Source organism: Panulirus ornatus, chromosome 31 (genome assembly GCF_036320965.1).
Source record: "Panulirus ornatus isolate Po-2019 chromosome 31, ASM3632096v1, whole genome shotgun sequence".
In the NCBI taxonomy this organism is placed as follows: domain Eukaryota; kingdom Metazoa; phylum Arthropoda; class Malacostraca; order Decapoda; family Palinuridae; genus Panulirus; species Panulirus ornatus.
This window is the reverse complement of record NC_092254.1, coordinates 13,307,872-13,327,898: the sequence shown is the minus strand read 5'-3', so window position 1 is coordinate 13,327,898 and position 20,027 is coordinate 13,307,872. Positions and strand designations below refer to the sequence as shown.

Below are 20,027 nucleotides of genomic sequence, written 5' to 3'. Positions count from 1 at the left end.
TTCCCTTAGGATCCTCTCCTGGAACATCCAGGGAATAAGGAATAAAACCACACCTCCTCCATGCAGCAGCACAAAGTGAAGGTCTAGACATCATACTCCTTCAAGAGATCCTCCCCCAGAACACCACAGCTTCCGCTTTAGTGGGTACAAGGTGGACAGAAAACACTGATCAAGCACCGACCACAGGCTGCATGATCCTAGTCAGGTCAACACATTCCAAGCACAGAGGTCGAGCGCTTGTGATGCCTTGTGGCCAGGACGTTGAAGCGCAAGCCAGAATAGTCACCCTGCAAGACCGTGACATCATCATCTTTAACATCTACGAGAGCCAGAGGGGCTCTCTAGATGTCACGGAATTATTGGCATCGGCTGCGCACAACGCCACGCTGGTAGCAGGGAATTTCAACGCTCACTATCCCTTCCTCAATTCGGCGAGCGCCACCGCTGAAGACGGGCTGCACCTCTACCACACAATGCTTGACACGCCTGATATTGCCTCCTCAACAACGGCGACCCAACTCACATAGGGGGAGGGAGACTCGATCTTACCTTCCTCTCCCGCTTCCTGAAAGACTCAGCTCGCTGGCAAGCTGCACCATTCACTCACCAGCGACCATTTTGCCACGCTGACCACTCTATCGGTCAACAAGCTCCCTCCGCCTCCACCACCGAGATGGAGGTACAACACCGAAAAAGCCAGCTGAAAGCTCTTCAGAAAGAACATCCAAGAGAAGAGACCAGAAGCATCAGGAGAGCAAGCTGGCTCAAATGGTGTTCCGAGCTGAACGCGCACACCTCCCTCAGCAGGATGTGGTGCCCAGATCAAGAGAGCATCTGGCACGACGGTACCGCCACCACCGGCCCACCCCAGTCCAAGGGAGGAGGCAGAGCGGCTCACGGGTCTCTTCTCCGAGCGCGCAGCCACAAACAACCTACCCACACAGGCGGAAGATACACAGAAAAGACGTAAACAGAGGAGAACAACACGCATAAGGGAGGCAAGCACCAGGCAAGACACAACGGACAGTGCCTTCACTAAACAAGAATTGGAAAAGGCGATGAAACGGACCAGGGACACGGCACCAGGGGCTGACAGAATAACCTATTCCATGTTGCGCCACGCCGGAGACGCTGGACACGAGGCGCAGGTGCAGGACATCAACATCTGGTGGACAGCACAAGAACTTCCACTAGAATGGAAAAAGGCAGACATCCAGCCCATTCCCAAGCCCTGAGAACCAGAGAAACCACGACCCATCTCCCTCCTCAGTTGCATCGCCAAGACGGCGATGCAACTGCAGATGGAAACCTGCAGATGGAAACTGGACTGCCATCCCTCGCAGCAAGAGTCAAACAGATAACAGTAGCGACCCTAGCCAAGATCTGCAGGTCGAGCAAGCCCTCCACCACGAAAGTCAAAATCCGGGCCTTCCATCACCGAGACCAAATGACGCGAGGAACCTCCTGGTCGCACGTGGCGGTCAATATCATCCACGCCAAGCGAGCGGAGACATCCACACTGCAGACGGAAGACGCACCACACCATCGGTATAGTTTACCGCCTCCATGGGACCCTTCACCAGCTACCTTCGCAGTCACAGCATAAGGAGACAAAATGTCTAGCCTCCTGCAGGAAGACATCAGAAGACTGAGTCTGAGAGCCATGGCCACTGAGACGCCTGCTGGAGCTGTGGCATACTTCACAGACGGATCACAGTGGACCAGACAGATGAGGGAAGGTCGGGAGCGGTCATACTTGCCTCTGGAGGCTGTCAAATGGCTGCTCCACACTACAAACGGAGCTAAAAGCCATCTCCAAAGCCCTGGAACATGCAGCCACCTCGCTATCGAAGCCCGCGATAATACACACGGACTCCAAGTCATCAGTGCAAGCGCTGCAACACAGCCACCCAAAGGACAACATCAAGCTTGTCACCTCGATCCTCGCTCAACTCTAAGAGCTGCAGCGAGAGGGACGTCCCGTCACCATACACTGGATCCCCCCTAGTCACGTGGGGATCGAGGGAAACGAGAAAACAGACGAGGCAGCTAAAGCAGCGACACGCTTCAACAACATCCAGGTGCACGTTCCAGTGAGCCTGCAACAAATGAAGCACCAGCTACAGAAAGCGGCAAGACCCCGGATCAGGAAGAATCCCCTGGACGTCTACAATGCCGGATCCATGTCAGTCAAGTGGTACATGGTGGCCACGTCATTGGAGCCACCATACAACGACAGAGACATGAGCAGGATTACCCTAGTCAATCTACACCGTCTACGGCTGGGGTACCAATGCAGCTGGCAAAGAACTGACGGTGTCATCAAAGACCGTCTACTGCCACGAGCCGTCAACGCGCCCACTGGAACACTACATGTTGGACTGTCAGGTGACACAGTCTCCGTGAAAGAGTCTCTGATTTCAGTGAGGAAGACCACGTACTACCAGCGGCCTCACTACTTCAGAGGATTCAAAGAAACCATATGGGAACACCTACTACAGACCATAAGGGAATTCCCACCTCCCAAGTGAGAATAAATCGAGACTAGAAACCAGGGAACGGGCCGCTAACAGGCAAAGGCCCGTGTGGGACCAACAGGTCCAACGATCTTAAGAACAACAACAACAACAACAACAACAACAACGACAACAACAACAACAACTTGGCCGTGATTCCTTCAGCCATCACGTGACCAGCAGGTGATGTGGGTTGTCCTTGCCTCAACACCGTAGCCAACTACGATCACTGCACTCGCTCGGAGTGACGCGTCGCTACACTTAAATTATACCGTGCTAGACTGTGTCGCTCTGGGTCTGAGTGAAACAATGTATTGTAACTTGTCATAGAATTGCCCACCGAATAAGAGTGTCTTGTGTCATATTTATTTCTACGGTCAAATTGTCATAAAGGAAAGAGAGATCTTGGTTTGAAATCTTACTTGGGCTGTTCTGTGTTAACGTAGATATTAGGGCCCGATTAATGTGCTCCTGTTATCTTGTATTCTTTATTGCTTGTATTATACGTAGTTTTAATCCTGGTGCTTCATTTCATCCCTTAACTTTAAGGCAGTGTTATCCAGTGTTGCGTAACAATATATACTGAAGATTGGCTTTTCCCCTTAGTGTTTCTCAAGGCTAGGTTAGGGTTGAGGTGAATAGGTTAGGCTAGGTTAGGTCAGGATACACACCCCTAACCTAACCCACCTTAGCATAGAAAAACGTTGATGGGGACAGCCTGAGTCTTAAGGTGATTAATAGCAGTAGTAGTAGTAGTAGTTAGTACTGAATGTCAAGTGACGAAAGGTTAGTTAAAAGAAATCCCCGAACTTTCCTCTCCGTGTCAGATAACAGCGGGTAATCCAGCTTGTTTAGCGGACATCATGCTAGAAGTTAGCAGGAGGAGCATCAACAATAACAGCGACACCACTGACTCCCTCCAGAAACCAAGGAACACTGGCACTATATCTCGCGGTACCAACGAACGAGGAGAACAGTAGAAGCAGATCTACCCTGTCCTGTTGCCACTGGTAGGATATAACACCTTCGCCAACTCTCCCATCCTAAGCAGCAGGAGCAACAGTAGAAACAGCAGGAGCATCCGCCAAAGTAACACCCGCCAAAAGCAGCGGTAACAGCAGTGGCAACCACATGAACCAGAGTCGTCACCAGGTCGTCCCCGAACCCCGTCTGTGTGGTTCATTCCGTACGGTCCAGCCCGTCCCAGTGTGGGACAGTAAACACGAGATCATTCGCGCCCCAGCACCTGCCTGAACCACCATTAGACGGCCTCTAACACCTGTTACGCCCCACACACACACGCGCGAGGTCATGCCCTGTGTTGTGGCATCATCATCATCATCATCTTACCCACGCGACACCAGCCTTGCAAACAGGTGACCTTCGTTCGCCCACACCATAGTCTCAGCTATGTTAAGTGTCCAATGTCCCGGATGTCACTGACATAGTTCTTCCCTACAGCGTCAGCTATAGTGTTTTCGTTAAAATGGATCTGGGACTCGTTCGAAATGGATGTATTATTTGTACGATTTCCCATTAAGCTGCTGGGAAAGGTTTGAGCCTTGTGGATTAAAGAGGTGTGGGGAGTGGCATTGCTGACGGGGATGGTCTCTGGTGCCATGGCTAACAATACTTAGTGGTAATGGGCCACACTTGTGGCAGCGGGGACGTGTGGGGGGTGTGAGGAGAGAGGGGAGGGGCCACACCTGTGGCAGCGGGGACGTGTAGGGGGTGTGAGGAGCGAGGGGCCCCGGGCCGCACCTGTGGCAGTGGGGACGTGTGGAGGTGTGAGGAGCGAGGGGGTCCCGGGCCACACCTGTGGTAGCGGGGACATTTGGGGGTAAGAGGAGTGGGGGGGGACACTTGTGGCAGCAGGGATGTGTGGGGTTATGTGAGGAGCGAGGGGGAGGGGGCGGTCCACATTTGTGGCAGCGGGGACGTGTGGAGGTGTGAGGAGCGAAGGGCCCCGGGCCACACCTGAGGCAGCGAGGACGTCTGGGGGTAAGAGGAGTCGGGGGGAGGGCCAGACGCACCTGTGGCAGCAAGGACGTATGGGGATATGTGAGGATCGAGGAGGGGCCCCCGAGCTACAATTGTGGCAGCGGTGACGTGTGGGGGTATGTGAGGAGCTGGGGTTGGGGCGGCCGGGGAACACTTGTGGCAGCGGGGACGTGTCGGGGTGTGAGGAGCGAGGGAGTACCCCGGGACACAAGAGTAAACAAAAAAGAATGGGTAGGATTCTTAACATGAGACAGGAAATATTCAGTATTCTTTCCATTAACTGTTTATGATATTTTTGTACGTGAAAAGATCCCATCACAGTCTCCGACGTAGCATTAACGTTACTGCAATTATTCTGCAGCAAATGATGAAAACAGAAATGCAGAAAGAAAAGCTCTGGGAACTTGAAATTTAAGAAATAACAACGAGAAAAGTCACATTTTGACTGTGTAATCTAAAACAACTTTCAATAACTTGTATAACCAGTTGCATATTATGTTTTGAGACAAGGAATGCACAGTTTTTCTTTAAACCTCTGTAATGTGTCGTACTCAGTTACGAAACTTGGTAACTGTTTTGTTTCTGTTTATGGATCCCGTTTTTTGTTCGCGCCGTCCTTAATTTATGGTGGAGGTGCCTCCTAACTTCATTCATTATCTCTAAGTATGTGACCAACTTATGGGTTCCATCAGAGTGAAGTTTCTGTAATGACTGTAACGAAGGGGGGAAAAAAACATAACATTTTCCAGGTGTCTCCCAATGTAAGCTTAGAAATTCATGCTTTATGAAAAAGTCAAAGAGAAAACGTAAATATATATGGAACACTGCGATAGATTAGTAATCCGGAACATGGTGATAAAAAAGATTAGAAAAGGAAAAAAGTTGTCTCCTTGATATAATGTCTGAAGCTAGTGATAGTTCCGTCGAGTCCCATTTCTGCCACTGACAATTCTTTTTTACATATGATTTTCAGTTTATTTGACATTTGCTAAACGAGAAGCATCGTCATTCCTACAACCCGCCTGTCTCCTTGAAATAGGTGTTTCTGTTTCTTCCTCTTTTCGTTCTCTGTTTTCGTGCTATTTTGCCGTTAGTGTTTAAGGGTTTTATAATTTCTTGAGCCTGTCTTCGACTTTGAATTTACTTTTTACCTTAACCACTTTCTCTTTTACTTTGTAATACATCTACAATACGAGGTGATCACACTGTCCAAAAAGAGCTTAAGAGGTATTGATTTTATCAGCTTTAAGGCGACTGTGCTTAGATATTTAATTCAATTCGGCTGTAACATTCCCATCTCTAACCCTAGTGACTTCTCATACATGTTTATGAACGAAGAGATGTGCGGAGCGAGTTAGTTTTACCTCCGACCACTCACAGCACTTCTTATTTGTCCGAGACTGGGGAGCGAATTCTCCGTTCTTGGGGGGCCCCATCTCTATGTCACAAACTCAAGAGACAATTTACGTAGTCTAGCAGACAGTAAAGATGATCTGTCCTGAAGAAAACTATGAATACAAATGCTGAATTTCCTTTCTGAAGCCCTGAAGAAAATTGTAAATACGAATGTTAAATTTCCTTGCTGAACTTTTCTTTTTTTTTTTTAATTCCCACCTTCTCCAGGGTTTTATAAAGTAAGCCTGGGTTATGTTTTATCCAGTTGTGTGGCAAGCACTGTCAGGAGTGTTCACATCGCTTTCCATACATATTTACGTAAACAGTAACCCTACATCCGCAGGTAAGTAAGAATAACGTCAAAGTATTATAACAACTTTTCACACGAAAGATAATCAGAAACCAATTGGATGACTTCCTGCACAGGAGACAGTACTTGAGTTGGGGAAAGGGGTCTACTGGAGAGTTAGATCTCTATTAGACAAAGGAAAAGGCTGGGTGGATTGTCTGTATTTGGAATACCAGAGAGCCTTTGACACTCGTCCCATAGAATGCTGGTAAAGAAACCTGATCTTCAAGCAAAAATAAGGAGGAGACTCCCTTTAACAGATACAAGATTTTCTTAATGGAATTGGAACGAGAGGGGGGGGGGGGCATTCCAGGAGAGCGTTCTTGAAATAGGTCGAGGTCGCCAATGGCCTGCCGCTGGGGAGATGGTCGTCTTTCCTAGAGCCAATGCTCTTCTTGATCTGTGCGAATGGCTTGCCAGAGGGATTGGATCTCCACCTGAAAATGTTTGAGAATGATGCCAGAGTCATGAGGGAGATAAAAAGCAAGGAGGTTTCCATACCTTATAGGGAGACTTGGACCAACTCCAAACTTAGTTTGCTACGAGGTTGATGAAATACACTCCAAATAAATGCAATGATATTGGAAAACTGTGAGAAGGGCCACATAATATTATCTAGCAGAAGATAAACAGCAGAAATTTCCGTGTGTTTGGGGTGTCATCGTCTCTTGTCATGTCGGGGGTCCCACATCAGGAGAGTAGGAAAGGAGACGAACTTTCTGTTGAAAAACATTTGAAAACTTCAGTAGGCTGTTCACATCCCACATTAGATTTAAGTAGAATTTGCGTCTTGACTCTTCCATTTAAAGAAACAAACGATTAACAGAGAAAGACAGCAAAGATGGCACCAGGATCAAGAAACCTGAGCTACAAGAAAAGGCTAGAAGCCTCAGATTTGCTTACAATGGACGAGGAAAGACTTAGGGCGACAATTGATGAATCTTGTGATCGAGAGATGTAGGGACAGAACAAACAAGAGACCATAATATGAAACTGAATAAACGTATAAATCAGGATATAAAGAACTTTCACAGTATAAGAATGGTCAATGAATGGAAATAAACTTGAAGTTATAAGATAGAGAATGGAGATAGTTTCATGTATTTGGGGAGATTCTAGTGAGATTTTCATGTCGTGTGCGGTGTGTGAGACAGACACATCTACATGTACTCCATGAGGGTGAAACGACGACAATATTAACTTGTAACAGATGAGAAATGTAGTCTCATGACATAAAGCATGCAAAAGTATGAGTAGTTGTATGATAGTAGGTTCCAAAGAAGCAACAAGGGTTATGCGAGTGTAATACTTCCGTGCAGTACCAATACTTAAGTGTCTTCTGTGAGTTACTGACCCGTTTAGAAGTATGAAGAACTAGTATGATATGTAAAGCATGTTTTTTGCTAGAATTCAGTTCTGTGCCTCTTTTTTTTTGCGGGACGAAATGCTCGTGAGAATATTTTACTACTGAAGTCTTGCAATTAGAATAGACCCCCTTGGATCAACAGAAAACTGAATTAAAAAATGCAGGAAGAAAACTTGTGGATAAAACTAGCGCCAACTCTTCCCGGAAGAGATAAAGCAAAGGGAAATACACTTTTCCTTGTGATGAGTGACGTAAATGCAATTATACTTCGATATTTGATAAGATGAATTATGAAAATCTCGATTTTGAATCGTTCACGAAGGTTAGTGTCGGTCTCAAAAGATGGCGCAACGGTACATCGTCTGCTAATTTTACCGGTAACTTGAGGTGTACGCAGGTGATAAGGTGAGGATACTTACCTATAAATGTGGAATGAGATGTCTTCATCATCTCCTTGACGAGTTAGTGAAACAACATTAGTATTTCTTCATGATAAGCTCGCAGAAATGAGGTGACATGTTGTGATGGTGCCTCGGAAGGGTTATGTTTTTGGGGGTGGGTGGCTGGCTCGAGTGTTTGTTTACATCAGGTGATCTCAAGGTCCCGAGAAGCTTTGCATATTGAGGTCATAGTTTTATCACCAACCTTGAATCCCCCAAGGATCATATGTATGGTATGGACGACGAAATGTAAAGCTGCTGGGCAGATATGGCCCATGGGAGTTAGTTAGCCGTACAAAATGTATAAGACAAAGTTGATGGAATACGAGATGTGGGGTTCCACATTTCTTTAAAATCTGAGATTTTCATCTTGAGAGGCCAGGAAGATAATCACACCACAGAGAAACTTCACTATAAGGAAAGAATTCCTTAGTTTGATTAAGTTTAGGATAGGTTGCGTAGGGTTACTGATTGAATTAAATATATTGAAAATATATGTGACGTTCGTATAGGGTGATTTAAGTTACCAGCAGTCGGGAAATGCTTCTACAATGTATCGAAACGAAATCCCAATAATTTGGTTGTTTTTCAAAAGGAATTTGGAATAGATTTAGTGTAAATGAAGCTTTAGGGTTCTTGAAATGTAAGGCATATCACCCATAACTTAATATGCTTTTCTTCCATTTTTAGGGAATCATGCAGGAGGCACCCTCTTCTGAGCTTGCCTCCTTCTTTGCTTGCGTCATTATGCATTTTAAGGGCACCACCTCAGTCACCTTGAAATATCAGTGGTTTCGTGTTGCAATGATGATATATTGAATTTAGAGTAAGATGAGATTGTTGGAGGATGATTTCATGCCCCTGTTTTTATAATACTTTTCTAATTGATAGTGGAAAGATAGTGAAGATCATGGTAAGTGTAAGGCTAATTTACTTAATAAAATGGATACTACACATGTAGTGGTTAATGACCTAATTGGAATGATGTAGTGTTCATTGCTGACATGCTGTCAGTGGACTGAACCAGGGCATGTGAAGCAATGTGTGTAAACCATGGAAAGGTGTCTAGTTGTGAATAGGGAGCTGTGGTTTCGATGCATTACACATGACCACTAAAGAATGGATGTGAACGGATGCAACCTTTCTTTGTCTGTTCCTGGTGCTATCTCTAATGCCTGAAATGGTGATCAAGTATATATATATATAAAAAAAAAGGGTTGCAGATTCAGCTCAAGACCCCCACTGGAGTCATTAAGTTTAAGGCCACACTGTCATATAATTCATAAGTGTATTCCTGTATATTAAGAAGTGCACAAAATTATTTGTCCTTTTTTTTGTATTCTGTGGATATAGATAACTTGTATGTGGGTAAGTCATTAAGGATGGGGAAAATATGTGGACTTAGTAATGTAAGACTGAAAGTAGGTCACATAAAGTCATTAGAACATATGAAAACCACCTAGCTTCCCTTGGGTCAACATTTTTTTTTAATATTTGGCTTATCATTATTATTATTATACTTAAATGCTGTTTCTCACATCATGAGGTACCTCCAGGAAACAGATGAAGAATGGCCGACGCACTCATATATTACATAAACGCCCATATACTCATATACATACATACTCACACATATATATACATCTACATATTCATACTTGCTTGCCTTCATTCATTCCTGTCGCTACCCTGCCCCACAGGAAACAGCATTGCTACCCCCACTTCAGCGAGGTAGCACCAGGAAAACAGACAAAAAGGCCACATTCGTTCACACTCAGACCTTTCCATGGTTTACATTAGACGCTTCACATGCCATGAGTCAGTTCATTGACAGCAAGTCGACCCAGGTATACCACATTGTTCCAAATCACTCTATTCCTTGCAAGCCTTTTACCTTCTTGTATGTTCAGGCCCCGATCGCTCAAAATCTTTTTCACTCCATCCTTCCATCTCCAATTTAGTCTCCTGCTTCTCCTTGTTCCCTCCATTTCTGGCTCATATATCCTCTTTGTCAATCTTTCCTCACTTATTCTCTCCATATGTCCAAACCATTTCAACACTTCCTTTTCTGCTCTTTCAACCACACTGTATTTCCACACACCTCTTTTACCCTTTCATTGCTTGCTTGATCAAACCACCTCACACCACATATTGTCCTCAAACATTTCGTTTCCAACACATCCATCCTTCTTACAACCATATAACATTGTTAGAACTACTGTTCCTTCATACATACCCATTTTTGCTTTCCGAGACAACGTTCTGTTCTTCCACACATTCTCTTAGAACCTTCGTCCCCTCCCCCACCCTGTGACTCACTTCCACTTCCATGTTTCCATCTGCTGCTAAGTCTACTCCCAGATATCTAAAACACTTCTTCCTACAATTTTTCTCCATTCAAACTTACATCCCAGTTGACTTGTCCCTTAACCCTACTGAACCTAATAACCTTACCCTTATTCACATTTACTCTCAACTCTCTCCTTTCACACACTTTTCCAAACTCAGTCACCAACTTCTGCAGTTTCTCACATGAATCACCCTGTGAAAATACAGTGCAAAAGATGCTCTTAACAATAGAAGCATCCCTAATAGAGGTAAATCATAAAGTCTTCAGGTGTGGACATATGAGGGGAAGTGAAAATGAAATACTTTTTGATTGAGATTAGATTTATAACCTTTGCCATTACATGTGACTTACTTTTAGTGTGCTTTCAAACAACACCTTGTTGTGTTAACTTGATTTCCATTTGTAGTGTAAAAAGAACAACAACTGACTCATTTCCCAGGCCCTCTCATTCCCAACAGACTGCACACTTGCCCTTCTCTCCAAAACTCTTGCATTTACCTCCCTAACCACCCCATTCATAAACAAATTAAGCAACCATGGGGACATCACACACCCCTACTGCAGACCAACATTCACTGGGAACCAGTCACTCTCCTTTCTTCCTACTCTTACACATGCCTTACATCCATGGTAAAAACTTTTCACTGCTTCTAGTAACTTACCTCCCACACCATATACCTCTTAAACGTTCCACAAAGCATCTTTATCAACTCCATCATATGCTTTCTCCAGATCCATAAATGCTACATACAAATCCAGCTGTTTTTCTAAGTATGTCTCACATACATTTCTTAGTGTAAACGCCTTATCCACACATCCTCAACCACTTCTGAAACCTCACTGCTCTTCCTCAATCTGATGCTCTGTACATGCCTCCACCCTCTCAGTACCCTCCCATATAATTTTCCAGGAATACTCAGTGGACTTATGCCTCTGTAGTTTGAACACTCACCTTTATCCCCTTTGCCTTTGTCCAATAGTACTATGCATGCATTCCTCCAATCCTCAGGCACTTCACCATGGTCCGTACATACATTGAATATCCTTACCAGTCAACCCACTTTGTTAATGAATTCCACTGAAATACTATCCAAACCTGCCACCATACCAGATTTCATCTTCCATAAAGCTTTCACTACCTCTTCTCTCTTTACCACACCATTCTCCCTGACCCTCTCACTTCACACACCACCCTGACCAAATCACCTTATATCTGCCACTCTCTCATCAAATATATATTTTATTTATTTATTTTTGCTTTGTCGCTGTCTCCCGCATTTGCAAGGTAGCGCAAAGAAACAGACGAAAGAAATGGCCCAACCCACCCTCATACACAATGTATATACATACACGTCCACACATGCAAATATACATACCTATACATCTCAATGTACACATATATATACACACACAGACACATACATATATACCCATGCACACAATTCACACTGTCTGCCTTTATTCATTCCCACCGCCACCTCGCCACACATGGAAAACCATCCCCCTCCCCCCTCATGTGTGCGAGGTAGCACTAGGAAAAGACAACAAAGGCCCCATTCATTCACACTCAGTCTCTAGCTGTCATGCAATAATGCCCGAAACCACAGCTCCCTTTCCACATCCAGACCCCACACAACTTTCCATGGTTTACCCCAGACGCTTCACATGCCCTGATTCAATCCACTGACAGCACGTCAACCCCGGTATACCACATCGATCCAATTCACTCTATTCCTTGCCCTCCTTTCACCCTCCTGCATGTTCAGGCCCCGATCACACAAAATCTTTTTCACTCCATCTTTCCACCTCCAATTTGGTTTCCCACTTCTCCTCGTTCCCTCCACCTCCGACACATATATCCTCTTGGTCAATCTTTCCTCACTCATTCTCTCCATGTGCCCAAACCATTTCAAAACATCCTCCTCTGCTCTCTCAACCACGCTCTTTTTATTTCCACACATCTCTCTTACCCTTACATTACTTACTCGATCAAACCACCTCACACCACACATTGTCCTCATACATCTCATTTCCAGCACATCCACCCTCCTGCGCACAACTCTATCCATAGCCCACGCCTCACAACCATACAACATTGTTGGAACCACTATTCCTTCAAACATACCCATTTTTGCTTTCTGAGATAATGTTCTTGACTTCCACACATTCTTCAAGGCTCCCAGGATTTTCGCCCCCTCCCCCACCCTGTTATTCACTTCCGCTTCCATGGTTCCATCCGCTGCCAGATCCACTCCCAGATATCTAAAACACTTTACTTTCTCCAGTTTTTCTCCATTCAAACTTACCTCCCAATTGACTTGACCCTCAACCCTACTGTACCTAATAACCTTGCTCTTATTCACATTTACTCTTAACTTTCTTCTTTCACACACTTTACCAAACTCAGTCACCAGCTTCTGCAGTTTCTCACATGAATCAGCCACCAGCGCTGTATCATCAGCAAACAACAACTGACTCACTTCCCAAGCTCTCTCATCCACAACAGACTTCATACTTCCCCCTCTTTCCAAAACTCTTGCATTCACCTCCCTAACAACCCCATCCATAAACAAGTTAAACAACCATGGAGACATTACACACCCCTGCCGCAAACCTACATTCACTGAGAACTAATCACTTTCCTCTCTTCCTACACGTACACATGCCTTACATCCTCGATAAAAACTTTTCACTGCTTCTAACAACTCACCTCCCACACCATATATTCTTAATACCTTCCACAGAGCATCTCTATCAACTCTATCAAATGCCTTCTCCAGATCCATAAATGCTACATACAAATCCATTTGCTTTTCTAAGTATTTCTCACATACATTCTTCAAAGCAAACACCTGATCCACACATCCTCTACCACTTCTGAAACCACACTGCTCTTCCCCAATCTGATGCTCTGTACATGCCTTCACCCTCTCAATCAATACCCTCCCATATAATTTACCAGGAATACTCAACAGACTTATACCTCTGTAATTTGAGCACTCACTCTTATCCCCTTTGCCTTTGTACAATGGCACTGTGCATGCATTCTGCCAATCCTCAGGCACCTCACCATGAGTCATACATACATTGAATAACCTTACCAGTCAATCAACAATACAGTCACCCCCCTTTTTAATAAATTCCACTGCAATACCATCCAAACCTGCTGCTTTGCCGGCTTTTATCTTCCGCAAAGCTTTTACTACCTCTTCTCTGTTTACCAAATCATTTTCCCTAACCCTCTCACTTTGCACACCACCTCGACCAAAACACCCTATATCTGCCACTCTATCGTCAAACACATTCAACAAACCTTCAAAATACTCACTCCATCTCCTTCTCACATCACCACTACTTGTTATCACCTCCCCATTTGCGCCCTTCACTGAAGTTCCCATTTGCTCCCTTGTCTTACATTCAACAAACCTTCAAAATACTCACTCTATCTCCTTCTCACTTTATCACTGCCTGTTATTACCTCTCCACTTGCCCCCTTCTCCGATGTCCTCATTTATTCTCTTGTCTTGCGCATGTTATTTACTTCCTTCCAAAACATCTTTTTATTCTCCCTGAAATTTAATGATGCTCTCTCACCACAACTCTCATTTGCCTTCTTTTTCAACCTTTGCATCTCTCTCTTGACCTCGTGCAGCTTACTTTTATACATCTCCCAGTCATTTGCACTACTTCCCTGCAAGTATCATCTAAACGCCTCTCTTTTCTCTTTCAATAACAACTTCACTTCTTCATCCTGCCACTCACTACCCTTTCTAATATGCTTACCTTCCACCTTTCTCATGCCACATGCATCTTTTGTGCAGGCTATCACTGCTTTTTACATATATGATATTGTTATAGTCGCTGAATATGGACATTGTATGTGTGTATCTGTTGATGCATGCAATAAAAGCATGTTTAGATTTTTTTAGTTGGAAATATAGCAAGTTCTTTCAATTATGTAACAAGTCCAAAAATGATCACAGAGGAAATTAGAAGAATGATTTCATAAACTTGCATATGAAAATGAACTTCTGTAAGCAATCTTGTTTTGATAGCACATGCTCATGCCAAGTATATGGAAGGAGTGACATATTCTAGACTAACCCAGAAAATAAAGTGAAATGTCATCCTAAGTGATAGTTGGTTAAAGTGTTTTGATCATAATTTTGTCAGAAGTGTAAGATAGTAATGAGGTAACTTTAAACTCCACTTCTACCATTGAATCTGTGGTGTAACAGTTCTCAAAAATGTGGTGTTTGATTGAATGCCTTGAAACCAGAGGTGATGGTTTATCTAGGAGAGGGTGGGTAAGGACAACCCAAAAGCAGGTGCGGTCTTTCAAATGTGTAGGAGTATGATTTGAACAAGAATCATTAAGGAGGCAGCAGTAGAGGAAAGAATAAAACTGTAGTAAACTTGTCAGCACGTTTTTTCCCCTTTCATGAAAGATCATCATGTGCTAAGAAAAGCCAAGACCTTTATTTAAAAAGCTATATTGAGACTTATTTTTGTGTATGGTTTGAAGCCTTGAACTTGATCAGGCTGCTGAAATGAGGACCTTCCATCTCATTAAAGGAATAATTAGAAGAGTTAGGGTAGGGTAGACTGGTCAGAGGATTAAACAGAAAAGATCCAGTAAGCAGATCAAAGGAATAAATGGAAGAGATTGAGTGAGCAGTTCAGAGGAATTAGAGATTGAGTGAGCAGTTCAAAGGAATTAGAAGAGATAGAATAACTAGATCACAGCAACTAGAGGACATAGAGTAGAGTAAGAAAAGAAAACATGAGAAGAGATCAGGAAGGGAAGTTATAGATTGATGATGTCACTTGAAATGTTTTGGTCATTTATGACAAATGGAAGAAATAGATTTCCTACAAAATGTGATTTTTGACAACTTGATGGTAAGACATGAGTAGGCCATGAAGAGAAAGCTGTCAAAATACAGTGCAAAAGATGCTTTTAACAATAGAAGCATCCCTGATAGAGGTAAATCATAAAATCTTCAGGTATGGACAAATGAGGTGATGAAAAAGTAAAATACTGTTTGATTGAGATCAGATTTACAACCTTTGCTGTTACAGGTAACTTCTTTTTAGTGTGCTTTCAAATAACACATTTTTGTGTTAACTTGATTTTCATTTATAGTGTAAAAAGGAACTTTTCACTTAGCCTGAGATTTTTCTCACTGCACCTTTATCCAGTTTCCTTGATATGACCACTTTTACCATAATTGTGAATGTAATATGCATTTGTTATCATGCACTGACTTTCTGGTGTTACAGGTCTTCACTCATGTGAAGTTACACCACGAATGAAAAGTCATCTATGTTGTGGCTGTATCATCTGGAGTTCAGTTTTGACACAGAACTTCTCACTCCTTATGAGTTCATCTTTCCCCTGCTGCTGGAAGTAGTTCAGCCATGGCACTGCAGGAACTCCTGGGAAAGGGGTTCTGGAGCAGTTTTATATAGATGAATAAGTACACTAACTTTTTTGAGTTATTGATGGGCAATGATGTCTTCGGAGATGCCATAACAATTACAGTATGATTGTGAAACATACACAAGTTTCTATGATGCTAGGATTCTTGCACACTATATGCCAAGAAACAAATTAGTGAAGTAAAATAGCAAAGCAGGAAAATGCACTACCTCAGCACCTGCCGCCAAAGAGATGAGTCGTTGGAGTACTGATCCCTCTGAATTTTGGAGTATTTACTGAATGTAAGAAAGATATGGATTCTTTTGAAACTGTAGTTTAGCATTGTTGGTACTTGAGGTTGCACCTTTATCATAATGAAAATTGCAGCTGTAGAGTGTTGTATTTATTGAAAGAATATCATTGTCAGTGTGACATCATAAGTATGCATTTGGTGCATTAGTTTCTACCTTGACAAAAAACTTTGGAGAACACTCTCCAAGGTAGCATATCAAATAATATGAAAATAACACGTACCCCTACTAATGGAACCATCTTTTCACAGGTACAATGGTTTAGATATCATAACAAGTACAAGGGATGGATCACATTATCTTCCTGGCTCAAGAAAGGGCAGAGTCTGTTCAGGTAAAAAAATGTGACTTTTTATGCCACCGTAATAATTGAATTACAATGATAGCATTTAAGGTTTCTGATGATAGCCAAAAGTGCTATTGTTTGTTGAAAGGGATTATGCAAAATTCTTTGTATTTATGTTTTCATACATGGTCTTTGTATTTGTATGATTTTCTTGTAATTATTCTGTTAGAAAATGTAGTTTTCCTGTCCACATTATCTTATAATTTAGAGAGGTACTTAATACTGCCATTTGTGATAGACACATTTGTTGAGTCGAATTAAATCATCACTCTTTAGTCATATTGGATAGTCACTCATGCTGTGTCATTTAGAAAATATGGAGCTTAATATGGCATTTATTGATATATGTTTCAGAGTTAGGTGCTTCCGATCTGTCTGTCTATATCTCTGATGCCCATTCCTTTAGGAACTCCCTCGAGGAGGTGGCCACAGCAAAAGAGCCTGCATAATTGATGAACTACTGTATCGCTTCGTAGCCTTTTGTGCTGTACACTTAACAGGCCACCGGCAGAGGGCAACTCTGTCATAGTTTTTAAAGGCTCCTCCCTGATGTTGCTTTCTTCATTTTTCTCTATTATTTTCTTGCCTAATTCATAAGCTAATCATTATGTAGATATTCACAAAAGTGGAGAGAAGATGGATAGTAAATGGAAGAGCTATCTTATCTGTATATGAATGCTAGTAATTGCTGAGAGGCTAGCCTTTCCTTTGCTGCAAAGCTTACAACTTATATTCAGTGAATTATCTGGTAAACTGAATTTTCATTCATATTTTTCTTTTTGTGACTCTGCAATAGATTCTCACCTAATGTATCAGTGAAATTTGTGGTAAAGGAGTAGGAAATGAGTACCTTTAACCTCAAATACAGAGGGAAGATTGAGAAAGAGGAATTTTTTTTTTTTTTTTTTTTTTTTTTTTTTTTGCTTTGTCGCTGTCTCCCGCGTTTGCGAGGTAGCGCAAGGAAACAGACGAAAGAAATGGCCCAACCCACCCCCATACACATGTATATACATACGTCCACACACTCAAATATACATACCTACACAGCTTTCCATGGTTTACCCCAGACGCCTCACATGCCTTGATTCAATCCACTGACAGCACGTCAACCCCAGTATACCACATCGCTCCAATTCACTCTATTCCTTGCCCTCCTTTCACCCTCCTGCATGTTCAGGCCCCGATCACACAAAATCTTTTTCACTCCATCTTTCCACCTCCAATTTGGTCTCCCTCTTCTCCTCATTCCCTCCACCTCCGACACATATATTCTCTTGGTCACTCTTTCCTCACTCATTCTCTCCATGTGCCCAAACCACTTCAAAACACCCTCTTCTGCTCTCTCAACCACACTCTTTTTATTTCCACACATCTCTCTTACCCTTACGTTACTTACTCGATCAAACCACCTCACACCACATATTGTCCTCAAACATCTCATTTCCAGCACATCCATCCTCCTGCGCACAACTCTATCCATAGCCCACGTCTCGCAACCATACAACATTGTTGGAACCACTATTCCTTCAAACATACCCATTTTTGCTTTCCGAGATAATGTTCTCGACTTCCACACATTCTTCAAGGCTCCCAGAATTTTCGCCCCCTCCCCCACCCTATGATCCACTTCCGCTTCCATGGTTCCATCCGCTGCCAGATTCACTCCCAGATATCTAAAACACTTCACTTCCTCCAGTTTTTCTCCATTCAAACTCACCTCCCAATTGACTTGACCCTCAACCCTACTGTACTTAATAACCTTGCTCTTATTCACATTTACTCTTAACTTTCTTCTTTCACACACTTTACCAAACTCAGTCACCAGCTTCTGCAGTTTCTCACATGAATCAGCCACCAGCACTGTATCATCAGCGAACAACAACTGACTCACTTCCCAAGCTCTCTCATCCCCAACAGACTTCATACTTGCCCCTCTTTCCAAAACTCTTGCATTCACCTCCCTAACAACCCCATCCATAAACAAAGAGGAATATGTGGTTTAAATGAGTTCAAATGGCTACGTATGGAATAAAAGAATGGTAGCTAGTAATGTCATATTAACCAAACACCAAGAGCCCATGTCAAGACTTAAGAATACCTTTATCAGATAAAACAGTAAATTTTACTTCTATATTATTTTCCTGCGCAGTTCTCTACTGTAAGATCTTACCTACTTTTGAACTAATGAACATGTATAGGTATTTTCTAAAATACTAGAGAAAAGGTCGGTTAAATCTTATTTGATATGATAGTAAGGGCTTTTCTTCATTGCTTCTTTGCCTGCATTTATTTCTTAGTGTTCATGGGGTTTGTTGGAGGTGAGAAATGTTGGTTTTGAAGTAAGCACACCTGAAGGCCCATCGAGCATCCATTTATTTTACCAATTCTTTCTTCCCTTCTGTCATTCTTAAGGGAAAAACCCTTCCTTGGGACATGACAGTAACAGTGCAGAAGTGAAGACTGATAGTTAGTTTTCAGGGTCAGTTTCCAGGAGGAACCATCTCATCTCTGTGCGAGTGACTTCATGGGTCTAGTTGAGTTGCTGTATAGTTGTTGGGTGTCTGTGAACAATCAGTAGAAAGCCTCATACATATTGTGGTGGTGGAAGAAGTCACATCCTGGCTGAAACACCCTACTTTAGAAGTTTCAAATGTTGTTTCTTGTCCTTAGGGATAGGGGAGAAAGAGTACTTCCCATGTATTCCTCACCTGTCATATAAGGCAACTAAAGGAGGTGAGAGTGGGGGGCTGGAAACCCTCCCTTTCTTGTATTTCAATTCCTAAAGGAGAAACAGGAGGAGTCAAGCGGGTAGTGCTCACCCCCCTCAAAGGCTCAAATTTGGGGTGTCTGAATGTGTGTGGATCTAACCAAGATGAGAAGAAAGGAGAGATAGGTAGTATAATTGAGGAAAGAAACCTGGATGTTCTGGCTTTGAATGAAATGAAGCTCAAGGGTAAAGGGGAAGAATGGTTTGGAAAAGTCTTGGCAGTGAAGTCAGGGGGTTGATGAGAGGACAAGAGCTAAGAAGTAGCACTACTCCTGAAGCAGGGGTTGTGAGAGTGTGTAATAGAGTGTAAGAAAGTAGATTCTAGATTGACTTGGGTAAAACTGAAAGTGGATGAAGAGAGATGGTTGATTATTGGTGCTTATGCATCTGATCATGAGAAGAAAGAGCATGAAAGGCAAGTGTTTTGGGAGCTTCTGAGTGAGTGTGTCAGTAGCTTTAATATACGAGACTGGGTATTAGTGATGGGTGATTTGAATGCGAAGGTGAGTAATATGGCAGTTTTGGGTATAATTGGGGTACATGGGGTATTCAGTGTTGTGAATAGAAATGAAGAGCTTGTGGATTTGTGCTGAAAAAGACTGGTGACTGGGAATACCTGGTTTAAAAAGAGACATATACGTAAGTATATGTATTTGAGTAGGAGAGATGGTCTCAGGGCATTATTGCATTACATGTTAATTGGTAGGGGTGTAAAAGAGAGACTTTTGGATGTTAATGTAATGAGAGGGGCAGCTGGAGGGATG

At 43.0% G+C, this 20,027-nt stretch overlaps 1 protein-coding gene across 6 annotated transcripts in view; it reads left to right on the top strand.

Annotated features, from left to right (window-relative positions):
* Window positions 1-20,027, top strand: part of LOC139758835 (reticulon-4-interacting protein 1 homolog, mitochondrial-like) — a 399,554-nt gene that overhangs the window by 338,471 nt on the left and 41,056 nt on the right. For 2 of the 6 annotated variants that reach the window (XR_011714952.1, XM_071680682.1), the window contains exons 1-2: window positions 7,948-8,032; window positions 16,402-16,484. Coding sequence is in view for 5 of the 6 variants with exons in the window: in XM_071680682.1 (XP_071536783.1) it covers window positions 16,437-16,484 (48 nt within the window). In the remaining variant the exon portion in view is untranslated. Of the gene's footprint in view, window positions 1-7,947; window positions 8,033-8,182; window positions 8,301-16,401; window positions 16,485-20,027 lie in introns of those variants that run through there. The other 4 variants (XM_071680684.1, XM_071680685.1, XM_071680686.1 and 1 more) reach the window with 3 other exon arrangements.